The 12,751-nt window shown below is 41.4% G+C and overlaps 1 protein-coding gene across 1 annotated transcript; it reads left to right on the forward strand.

The window, feature by feature from the left end:
• The first annotated feature begins 6,415 nt into the window (after positions 1-6,415).
• Positions 6,416-12,183, forward strand: LOC128850762 (uridine phosphorylase 1-like). The gene is given in 6 exon segments (XM_054055755.1): positions 6,416-6,429; positions 9,729-9,846; positions 10,283-10,383; positions 10,385-10,430; positions 11,364-11,478; positions 11,936-12,183. Coding segments are annotated over 6 exon segments (642 nt in total).
• Positions 12,184-12,751: the final 568 nt, after the last annotated feature.

The following is a 12,751-nucleotide window of genomic DNA, read 5'->3' on the forward strand; positions in this document are numbered from 1 at the left end:
AGAGTATAAAACTCCAGTACATTCATTAGAGAGTAGCACTTTTGCTAATTAAATACAAGTATTTTCTGTAAAATGTGGGGGAAAAAAACTTCTCCTTAAAGAACGCCATTAAGTTCAAAAATCTGAACCTAAGAAAGTTTAAACCTGTGTTTGTTTGGCCTGACCTCTCTGCAGAAAATATCACCATCAGGAGAATGTGACAGTTGTGGTAGAGGTTTCTGCGATGTAAGAAACTTAACGTAAGGAAGGTCCTGTCAAAACCTTCCAGAGGCATTTTCCAGAGGCAAGTACACAACTCATTATTAACGAGCAGCCTTCAACAGAAACTGGAATTGTTTTACTGTACTACTGATCCTGTAAGCAGCAGTATCAGTTTTAATGATTCCCTTTTGGAGTATGCTGTGAGTATGGATGACAGAAACTGCTATGCCTTTATACGAGTTCAGAGAAATAAACAGACAAAAAAAACCTTTAAAGTTTTCTTAAATAGGAAGTAAAATCCCTTCAGAGATTTCCATTAACATTTGCCTGATTAAGCCATTTATGATTTTTTCAGGGGATGTTTTTCCTTACGTACTCGGGTGGAGAAGAGTAGACTCTTTTAATCGTTAATGGGATTAACATATAGCCCCCATTCCCTTAAGTAATGATTCTTACCATCTCACTCTCCTGCATTTGCTTAACAGTGAGAAGGCTGTTAATATGGAAAACCAAATTCCTTTGTAAATATTAACCAATGAGCTCCTTAGCAAAGACTGAAAAAACCCCTCATGTAGATATTCTGTGGTTTCCATTTCCTTGGCTTTATTGTTTTTATGTAAATTCTCCTAGGGACATTTCAGGTTATATGTCTGGAAACCCCAGCCATCCAGCAGAGGAAAGGCTGAGAGAATAATGAGAAATGTGCTCGAAGAATTCACACAAAAGCTTTGGAAACAAGAAAATGGAAACAACAGATACTTAAAAGCGTTATTGCTCCAAAGAAGCACTGTCGATCCAGCATGTGTATGTGTGTGTGTTAATGTAGCTGTCTGCGTATACACAGACATGTGGCGTTCGTAAAGACACTGTACGGAGCTATGAAGGAGCAGTATTGGTGTATCTGATAATTTAGGATGTTCTCAGGATATTATGGCAGTGAAAGTGAAAAATCCAAGTGACTTATGTTACTGGAACCCAGACATATAAATAGCTCTATACATAGTTGTCTCGCATTGAGATGTATGTATCTTTTTAAGTGAAAACTATAACCAATTCCTACATGCAAGTGTATTTATAAGGTCTCCCTCTACTCTTGTGAATGACAGAGATTTGACTGTCGTGGAATCACACAGAATCCTATGAGTAGGAAAGAATTTTTAGATTTGCAATTTTTAAATGCAGATTTTTTGCCCCCCACCAATACTCTTAAATACACTGCATTGTTAAATACTATCTCTGTGATGCTCGACTAAGCTTAGTCCTAGCGCGCTTGACTACATACAAGTACCACAGCACTGTATATCAAAATTACAAACCTTTAGCCATAGCCAGTGGTTTATGATTAAGGCTTTATGGAATATTATTTTCAGAGGATTCTGATAAGATGGTCTCTGAAACAGACAGCTCTTAAAGATAGTTATTTACACACACCCTGAAAAGGGGAGATGGGTTCAAGTTGCCTCAGAAGAATGAATTTGTGCACCTGAGCCTATAATAAAAGTACTTAACGTAAGTAGCGAAGAATTTTTGTGGCTCACAGGAAAAGAAGCCCGGAAAAAGGCATGTAGACAAATATTCTATCAGTACCTGCTGTGATCTATCAAAACCACTGCCACGACAGACAGCAAATGAATCCACTATAAAAGCTATCACAAACCACGGCAAGTGATCAAAGCATGCAGCTTAATAACTTACCGTTCATCAGCTGAGCAACATGAACTGACTGCATGCATGCTTCTATCCCCCAGCACATCTAAGCTAAAATGCAATAGCTCAAACAACCTTAAAGAAAAACCAGTTGTAGCTGGAACACACTTAACTGCCACTGGTTTTGGAGTGCGCACACGATCATTTGACGTGGCTCACTGGGTGAGAGGGAGCTTCGCAAGCGTGTAGTAACTTCACCACTTCTTTTCAGCTATTCACAGTCAGAAAAAGGTGACACAATTTGCCACTCAATTTTGCTTGTTTTTATGTCTAGAATACTGAAGAGCTCCACCCTAGAGACATCAGGACCTGAGACATTAGTAACTTTGCTAGTATAGTCCTTACTCATAGTATCAGAACCTGAAATGGGGCGAGGCAGCAAAATCGGTCTGTTTATATGTTTAGTTTACTAAAAATTCAGTTTTGAAATAGCCACACATGAGCAAAATTACTAATTTGAGTGAGGTTTTTTAGCTTATCTCGCTAATGGCAGACATTATATATAGCACTCTTTCAACACATGGACTTTCAATCAGATTTTCACTCCAGTGCATTATACCACTGCTGTTTTGTCATTGGCATCAATTACTCAAACCATAGGTCTAACATCACAAGTGGGCATTGCTATTAATGCATTTATACACTACAATCAGCATATACAGGACTTGTCAAGCAGCCCTAACTGGAACACAGCACAGAAATATTCCAGGGGAAATGCCTCTGCAGAGAGAGGGGCCTTTTGTGCAGTCTGAGACTCAAGGTGAGGTACAAATTAGTAGGTTCAGTACCTTTATTATGCAATTTGATCTGTTCTTATTCCAAAAGCCCAACATAGCCTGGTTAAGCTTTGAGATATGAGAGATTACGTTGATAAAAAAAAATTCTAAGGACTTCACCAGAGGTTATGGAAGGGGTGATACAGCCTGACAGGTACTGGCCTGACAGATAACCTCACTTTTCTGCAGTGTTTGCTGCATAAATAGGAAGAATGGTGCATGAGTTCAGAGTCGTCAATATCCATAAGTTACTATACAACGCGTTGCAACCTTATGCCTAGCATGCGAATTGGAGGAAGCTAAACAGACCTCTCGACAGTTAAAAAGCAAACAATAGTGCCAGAAATATAGAAAACAATCATACATCTCTCTCGATGTATTACTTTTTCTAATTTGAAATAGCCCCTCCTACCCAAGGAGAGACCGTTTTGGAGTTTTATAATGCTGGGTATACTGAGGAAACAGAGCACTTCATTTCTATTCAGGAGAAATAGTACAACTGTGTTACAGCCAATATGCTCTCCAAGAGGAAGGAAAACACAACAATGGAACCCAGACTTCTGGCTAGTTTGACCAATTTTGCTTCAGAACTGATTTCCCCTGCCAGGGTGAAATTTACTGCCTCCATAACCAGAGTGAAGAAACTCACTAGTTCCATAAAACCTCATATGAATCTTTTACTTGACTTCTCCGCTTAGATAAAACACTACAGTAATTCATACCAAATGCAGGGCTTGTGAAACTGTTTTGCAGTGCTTCACTGAAAAGTGGGCATGTTTTCAGGCAGCTGTGGAAATGTCTTCCCGGATCCCATCTCTAACAAACATTTTTCTTACTTGCTCAACAACTTTCTTTGCCATGCATCTTATCAATCCAAAGCTGTAAAGGAGAAACATTTAGTACAGATTAACACAGCAGTAGATCAACACTCTCAAAGACTCTTTTCTTATTTTAATGCTCCTTTTAGAGATTAAAATAAAAGATAGGCTTTAATGGGGAAAAAAATAATAAAAAAAAACCCTGAACCAAAACCCAGAACCCAAGAAACACTGACTATCCCTGTTTGCAGTATCGTAGATACTTGGGAGAAGCATGTAGCAAAGGCCTTAAATGATCTGATGTGTTGCAATGGTAAATGTGTTCTTTAGCCTATCATACAAGAAATTCCCTCTTCTCTCTTCTGTCATTTTTCTTCTTTGAATCAGACAAAACTGAAGAGATTCCTTTTCAGGCTATATGAGGAAGTGATAGTTTTTCAAATTTAGTTGAAAAATACTACTTTAATATATTTTCTTGTCATCCATAGAAGTAAGCTCTACGCACTCACACCTGTAGCGTGTATGATCTTCTGTGGTCCATTTCTTGTTAGAAATAAAATGACAAAGAGACTGCATAAATTATACGACATGAAATATACACCCCAACACAGCCTAAAAGAGTATGAGGGACTACCACGAGAGTCATTAATAAGGGAAAAAGGCTGATACTAAACAACCACAGACCTATGTGAGGCCCAAAGTAAACTTTTAGGGTTGTTTTTTTAAAGTAATTGAGCTAAGTACGAAGGCACCAACCTCCCCAGCTATCTGAAAACCCATTCCCAACTCTATTCCTCCCCTCTCTATGATTTTACTGTATCTCCTAACACCCTGACCCAACCTTTCCCATCCCCTTGCCCAATATTAACTCTACGTCATCTCCTCAGTCTTTACGTGCTTACCTTCTAAGTGTGTCTCCCCACTATTCCATGGACATTCCTCAGCTAGAAAACCGACTCAGCATTGTATAGATAGTGCTAAACAATGTCTACACAACTCAGCAGACAGCAACAGACTTAACGTAAACTGATAGTGACTACAAAAAACCTGAAGCTCTGATACTTAGTAAGCTTGTTGTTGATAGGAAGAGCCCTAGGCCTACTCATGAATTAGAACTAAGACTGATGGCAGAAGAGAGAGAACTAGCAGTTAAAACTTACAGGAAAATAATTCACCTTAGGGAAAGAAACCATATTTGTTAAATTTAATTTGATTGCTATATGGTGCCAGCATCAGCAGATCAATCAACACATAAATAGATTCCAGTCTTACAGTGGAAGATCCCAATACATATTCTGAGGATGGTCAAGCTCTCAAACAATAACACCAAACTTGGAGTAGAAAGGGAGTTCTTTCAATGGTGAGTGTGGAAAAAGAATTACCATTTTTAAGGGCTATTGCAGTGTAACAATTTATTACGTGAATCATAAGTGTCTCTGTGTTAACTTGTTTCTTTCATTTGTTCCTTGAATTTATCCTCTAATGCATTCACAGAATCATAGAATTGCTAGGTTGGAAAAGACCTTTGAGATCATCAAGTCCAACTGTACCTGCCTACTAAATCAAAGCCCTGAGCACCTCATCTCCCTGCTTTTTAAATACTTCCATGGAAGGTGACTCAACCACCTTCCTGGGCAGCTGTTTCAGCGCCTGATAACCCTTTTGGGGACGAAATTTTTCCTAATGTTCAATCTGAACCTCCCCTGGTACAACTTCAAGCCATTTTCTCTCATTCTGTCACCTATCACTTGGGAGAAGAGACCAACACCCACCTCACTACAAGCTCCTTTCAGGTAGTTGTAGACAGTGAGAAGGTCTCCCCTCAGCCTCCTCTTCTCTGGGCTAAACAACCCCAGTTCCCTCAGCTGCTCCTCATAAGACTCGTCCTTCAGCCCCTTTGACAGCTTTGTTACTCTTCTCTGGACACACTTCAGCAACTCAATATCTTTCTTGTAGTGAGAGGCTCAAAACTGAACACAGTGTTCAAGGTCCAGCCTCGTCAATGCTGAGTACAGGGGCACAATCACTTCCCTGTGTTCTTGTGCAGAATTCTGCTGGTTCTTCAGATTAGGCTCTTTTCTTCATTCTGTGCATCAACTGTCCCTCATCATGACTGGATATTCTAAGTGCAGCTGCAATACCTGGAAATGCATCAATGCATCAAAAAAAATGCATGAAGCGTTTTATTACAGAGATGTCAAACTGTATCCTCTCGATGAAGAATGCTGATATTTAGACTTTTCATCCTAATTTGAGACAACTCCAAGTGCTGAAATATTCAGAGTTTTCAATAAAATGGAAATTTCATTTTTCAGTCAGCTGTACAGAGACTTATTAGAGCACGCACCCATCTTCCTTCACATGCAGGAATACTCCAGATACTCTATTATTCAGTATGTTTTTCCAGTCTAGCTAGATTTTCACAACCTGTTTTTGTTAGTTTCCTGGTGCTGCAAATGTGATTATTTGATGTCTTTCAGCTCAAACGTACAGAGACATTCACAGGATATAAACCCATACACTTTGTCCAATAAAGAAAAAGAAAATCAACGTGGAAGATGTCATGTGAAAAGTTCTCTGACATAAAGGGAAATATGTCTTCTCTTCTTTATGACATGGAATATATGCAGCTCCAAAAATATGACTCACTAAAATAAAGCACAGCTCTGGAATTCACTTTATGCCATAGCCTTTAATTCAAGAGATGCCGTGTTTAACCTAAGCGAGAAGCCAAAGTACATAATATGCAATCACATTTCATCCACTTCAGATTTTTATCACTTTTCAATTCAAGTAAAGCATTAAGTAGTAAGTAGTAAATGTAGCACTCAACTGTATGTAACTGAAAAGTTTGCACGTTCCACCTTCTCTTTAACATATATTTGTTTATAATATGCTTTGGAATATATGGGCATGGCAGATGATAGGTGAGTATGAATTTAAAATAACAAAAGCAATTCCGTTGTCAGCAATACAACAAATCTCTCGCCGTTTGTAGCCGATTTTATGATTTGCTCAGAGGCTGCAAGAGTTGTGTCCCTTAGTGTCGGAGCTAAAGAATATTTGCTATCAAGAATCTATTCACATTAACAAAACCAGAGGAAACTATTTCCAGCACTAAGAAATATGGAAGAAAACACAAGCTCTGCATAAGAAGACGAGCGTTATGGTTTGTCCTACAGTATTGTAGCTCACGGCATTATATTCTTGTTTCTGGTGTTGGTTCCTGCAATAAATTCCAGCCCATTGGCTGATACCTAGATCTTTGGGGACATTTTTCTTTTCTTCCAGCCTGCCCACCTGCTGAGCCCTCTGCAAACATCTGCCTTCCTCTGATTTCCTCTGGAGCGCCGACATTGTCTCCTCACGCTCCTTCTCCAGCTCTTGACTCCATTCTGCCATTTATATCCTGCCTACCAGTTTGTCCTCTACCACTTTCAGCACCTCTGCTACATGCACAAGTTTGCTTTTCAGGTCAGCATTTTCAGCTTGAAGCTCTTCTGTCAAAGCCACCTGCTTACGGAGGTGAGCGTTTTCTTTAGCCAGGTGGGTGTTGGCATTATTCATCTCTGCGAGCTGCGCCTGCAATGCCTCACACGTTTGGCAGTGGGTGCTCGCGTAGGAGCCCTCTTCACCTGCAGCCACTCGAGCCTGAAGCTCCTCAGCCTCCTCCTGTGCGAAGTCTCCCTGGTTGTCCTGTGATGTTCCGGTCGCTTCTGCTCCTGCAAGCTAAGGGCAAATATTCTCTTCGATCTCAAGGTCTAAACCTGCATCGTTCATCCACAGGGACGGTGGCAGAAGGTCAAGGAGAAGCATTCCTCCCCAGCAGGGGACTGCCTGCACACGGCACTGCAGTGGGTACTTGCCAAAGGAATGCTTCCCAAGGAAAAGAGGAAAGCAAACACATTGTTCCTGATGTTTTTTCCTACTGGCTGTCTCAGCATGTAACTGAGTGGGCACATTCAAACAGAAGATGAGAACAACAGCCCAACAATGCCTCACTCAGCCCTCTATTAACAGCTCTGCAATGTCAGGAAGATCCCAGGGCTTCCTTCTCCTCATCCTTCAGGCCTCGTAATTGTTTTCCTACTCAGCCTTCCCCGTAGCATCCATGCCCCTCACGTGGCTCCAGCTGCTTAATGCTGCAACAGCTTCCCTGGGTGCTCAGGAAACTTCTGTCCTGATCAGGAAGCGGGCTGGGAGGGAGCCAGTCTTGCTCTGAGGATTTGCTTCCCAGAGCTCACTGCCCAGCTCTGCAATGAGTCCATTCAAGCACCCAAAAGCATTTCCAGGCCACGATCCTACATCTCTAAACTCTGTTTTCTACAGCTCTAAGACAATTCCATTCAGAATGAGGGAGAATGGAATTGTCCCTCAGAGTGTGCACGGGCATAAACCCAAACCCCTCAGCCTGCTGAAAAATGCACTGAGCATGGTCTGTATGGGGCTGTTCTTTCCAGCTGTGGACAACACCCTTCTCTTTGGTAGATCCCGAGAATGCTTTTGGAGATGGATTCTAGTGTACAAACTGCATTGCCCTTTGCTTCTCGGCCTCGCGAGTGTCTTCTGTGACAGCTGAAGGGTGCCAGTAACTCACAAGGATCAGGCTCTCTCCAAGAAGGATGTCTCATCCGCCTGAGCACTTCCCAGAGCTCATCCCCCCACGGACTGAACGCCAACATCAAAGGCTACATCGACCACGTGGAATGGCCTTGGGCATCTTCTCTGGGAGCCAGTCCCCTCCGCTGTGCTGTCTGCCAGCACACGGCACAGAGAAGCGGGCAGAGCTGAGGCTGTTGGAACACCCTCCTGCCAGAGCTGTCTTCTCCCTGATGGTACCGAGAGGCGTGACCACATGAAGGTTCTCCAAGGTGGAATACATCTGTGTCCATGACATACTGCTTGAAGATAATGTCATCATCCACTCTGCTCTTCCTCTATTGAGGGAACACTGCCCTGGGCAGAGAAAGTAGGAAATGAGGAGCTGTGAGATGCTCCAAGTAGAAAACCTGGTCAGAAAGCCATAATCCTTCTTGTTGGTGGAGAGAGCGGTATTGGTTCCCAGCTCCTAGCAAATGGAAGAAGCAACTATAGTGGATTTGTTTCTATTCACTACTGTAAAAACTCAACTCATACCTGTGAAACCCAAGGCCACATTGTAATAAGACTTTGGTAAGTCATGGGGACTCTAGGTCCAAGGTTTTACCACCTACCCACGGGACCTTAAAATAAAATCACTTCAAAATGGATACTGGTCACAGTTCCTCTGCTACAAAAATCCATCCTAGATAAGTCCCCCGGACCTCCACTGGTCTCAATGAAACTGCTAAGCGTGGTGTACAGGCTAAGCCTGAAATTGTTTCACGACCTTGTAATAGGATTTGCCCACACGGGAAATCCCTTCCACTCACAAGGAGCATGTGTACGTAGTTCAGTTTTCCTTCCTTGCCTTGTTTCTTGATTCTTCAGAAAGTTTTATATATAATTTTTTTTAAGCTATCTCGCATCCTTCTGGGAAGCAACGTAAGAGGAAGTAAACTCTTTTTACCTCTTCCTTGCTTGGCCTTTTTCTTGCTTTTTTTCCTTTTCCATGATTTTCTCTGTACTTCAGATTTCCATTGCTTTTTTCCTCTCCTGTTTCAGATCCTCCGTAGTATTGTTACCAGTCTCATGTTGTAGAGGTTTTTCCTCCTGGCTGGATGACACGAAGTTACAGGAAAACGTATTGCCAGAAATCCCCTTTTTGCCTGTCTACAAGCCCAACTCTTCCCACCTCTCTCAGGTTCCTTAGGAGGGTCAGTCAAAACATAGAAGTCAGGTCTACCTTTCAGCTTTGATGTAGGTGGTCTGTGTAGTAAGGTGTCTATTGAATATTCCGTGGTCTGGCTCCCATCGTGCCTCTCACCATAGAGACCCACCCTGCTCCCCAGGTCCAATATTGTTTAAGATAAAGGTTGCACTGTTGCAATTGCCCTCTACTATCTGAGCTTTTCTTCAGCGATTTCCCCCTGTGTAATGAACGGAATGTTGAAGATGTGATTTATTACGAGACGTAAGGTGATAAAGACATAGAGGATTTCCTTAATGTAATGCGTGGGGAACCCAAATAAGGTAGTGTGAGTATCCTTGGCTTTGGCATTTCCCAGCTTAAGTTTGCAAAACTAGCATCTGTTCAGTGGACGGGTATGCATGTACTCTGTGTTTCTTAATGCTGCTGTCCTGGCAGAGAGAATTTTATCCATCTCTGCAACCCTCACCTGGAGAAAATGAAAGAAGGCATCCCATACCATTTTGCTCTTGGGACCAGTACCCATGATTTTCCGGCTTTGTTTGGAGATGTAAAGGTAAGATACTTCATTTCATTCAACAAGCTGAAGTTTTTCTGCAGAAGGTGGAAGTGTAGCTGTCTTCAAAACAAGACTAAATGTGTGAGAATACCACCAACTGAGGAATGATTGTTTCTGATTGTCTCTTTATCCAGTGAAAATGCAAATGCTGCAGTCTCTCTTCAGGTAGAACTCCATTTTTAGAGGGCCTTCAAGCCAATACTCATCTTTTACTAGTTTAGATGGGATGAAGGCTTTTGAGTGCTATATAGAAGGATGTTATTTTCCATAATTATTCTTCATGGCCTTTGGAGAACGGTCATGAGAAGAGCCACATCTGGGAATAGATTTTTGTTGACTGAAGGTGTTTGCATCCTCACGTTGATCTTTGTGTGTTTTTTATCTACTGAATCGTGCAATTGATTATTGTTCTGTTGAATGTCGTCCTCCTCAGTTTGTATGTGTTGGAGGAAACCCTTCATGGGTGAAAACTTTTATTGCCTACGTAGCTGAAGAACTGGGGCTTGGGAGCCCTGGTAGTGACTATCCTAACATCTGACCATTACACAGTGTACGAAGTGAGGCCTGTTTTGTCAGTCTGTGTAAGTACCTCACTTAAACAGATAGGCAACACATTTCAATTATTCTATTCAAAGCAGAAAATGTGAAGGCACATTTCTCTTAAACACTTTAAGTAGACAGAGCCAGGTTTTTAAGTTTGTGCTTACCTGCGTGCTCAAAATAGTGCAGTCAGCTAATTGAGACTTCCTTCTTAGCCCTTTATTAGAAGAGAGCAAATCTCTGAGACCTTCATTCCTTTCTTGTCTCCTTTTTCCTCAGTGTATCACTGCAGGAGTGTCCTAATAAATTTTTTGATCAGGCTTCCTGCCTTGTCCCTGTTCCGTATCCTGAATAATGGGGGAAAAGGATGATTTGATGCATGTGGGGTGCTGGAAAAAAGGGCTGTATTGCATGCAGAGCTCAGTACCTGCAGTAGCATTGTCAAATTGTAGATGTGATTACATGCCTCAATTGCAGTTTCATCGCTGTAGTATCATTGTGCATCCTTTCTTTAGAGCTGTAATTATTGCATTATCGTGAACATTGAGGTGGACTCAGATTTGCTGAGCTTTGTAGCTAAACCACAATATCCGTGTTTCAAAAGAATTTAACTGTTCCCTAGCACCTCAGTTTGCTAAAAAAAACATAGTGAGGGGGTTTTATGCATTAAAGGACATTTCTGTGATGAAGTGTGTTCATCAGCTATTAGGAAAGGACACTAGTTATGCTTGTAAAAATGTAAATATTTTATAACTAATGATTTTTAGGAATATTGTACTTTATCCGTAGCCTATTAAAGCCAGTGAGAGTCTTTGCCTGTTTACCTGCCTTTCAGTAGGCCTAGAGGTTAGGTTTTTGGTGGGAGCGAATTAGGTGACATTTGAGGGAAAAAATTATCACTAAGGAGATATTGCCTGGCTCCGTTTTGCGTTGTCTGTGTGAATGTGGAATATGAATTTCTGCTTTCATTTCAGCATGGTATGGGCATTCCTTCTATTTCAATCATGTTGCATGAGCTGATCAAACTGTTGTATCGTGCCAAGTGTTCCAACATAACCATTATTCGCATTTGCACCTGTGGTGGAATAGGTATTTTCCCTTTTGATTTCTTTCTTTTCTTCAAACCAAAGTGTCTTTGTAGGAGAGTAAAGCAACTCTCTCTGCAAGTAAGTGATTGATGGTCAGAACAGTTTCTTGTAGGAAACTGCAGGATTATTTTGCTCCAGTAACTTTGAAAGAAAAGGCAACATCTGCCTCTGGATAGACAAAATGTAGTTGGAGATGTGACAACACGAGGAGAAGGACATTTCTGCCCTGTATGAAAAGTATGAGATAAGAAAAAACATACGGTCCAAAAGGAAAAATGTTTTCCTTCCGAATTGATTTGTAATGAAGCAGCTAGGAATGCAGAAACAACCTCTTGGTGAATTCAGAGGCAAAATTGCCACCTTTAAAAGAAGCAGGATTGGGTCACGATGTGTGCTTTGTCTGTGGAAACAAAGGATTAACTGCATTGTAAAGCCATGTCTGTGTCTTTTTCCTGCAGGTCTGGAGCCAGGCTCAGTGGTCATAACTCGGCAGTCTGGAGGTGCCACCTTCAAACCTCAATTTGAACAGGTTGTTCTGGGAAAGACCGTAATTCGCAATACAGACCTAGATGAACAGCTAGCTAAGGAACTGATGCAGTGCAGGAAAGAAGTCCGTCAATACAACACAGGAATTGGAAACACGAGGTGCACTTTGGATTGCAGCGGAGGTGAGGCCAGCAACAGCTTAACCAAAGTGTATTGGTAAGCAGCAATAGATGAATATTGGATAATATTTTAACATCAAAGTTCCAGTTCACTGAATGGAATACGTTCCTTACTTTGAATTGTCTTGTCAGCCGTAATGAGCCCATTTTTCATATCCATAAGGTCAAGCAATTTGCTTAGCAGTTTCTCGTATAGAACTTCTGATTTTGTAGAGGTTTCTCCCCCCCCAGCTCTAAAAGATCCTCTGGAATGTGTATAGTCTACGATACGCTTCTCCAGTACCTGTCAGTTGTGTATGTTTATCCCAGTTTCTGTGATGTACTGAGGCATCCTGGAGAGTTAGAGGAGTGAGAATGATTTGTGGATGTTTTGGGGTTGTTTTGTTTTGGTTTTGTTTTGAACTGGTTAAGTATCTAAAGTATATCTTTTCTAAGAGAAGCGTTAGAACTTGTTTCTTTTGTACCTTTGGAGCAAAGCAGCAATCAGCCAACTGAAGAAAATAGTTTGTTGAGTTCCATCAATGCTGCTGTGTAGGAAGGGCAGACTTTTGAGGCTTACTTTGGATAGACACGCAGATGCATTTTGGATCTCCTGAGTCTGTTCACAAA

This window comes from Cuculus canorus, unplaced genomic scaffold, assembly GCF_017976375.1.
Source record: "Cuculus canorus isolate bCucCan1 unplaced genomic scaffold, bCucCan1.pri scaffold_69_arrow_ctg1, whole genome shotgun sequence".
Classification (NCBI taxonomy): Eukaryota; Metazoa; Chordata; class Aves; order Cuculiformes; family Cuculidae; genus Cuculus; species Cuculus canorus.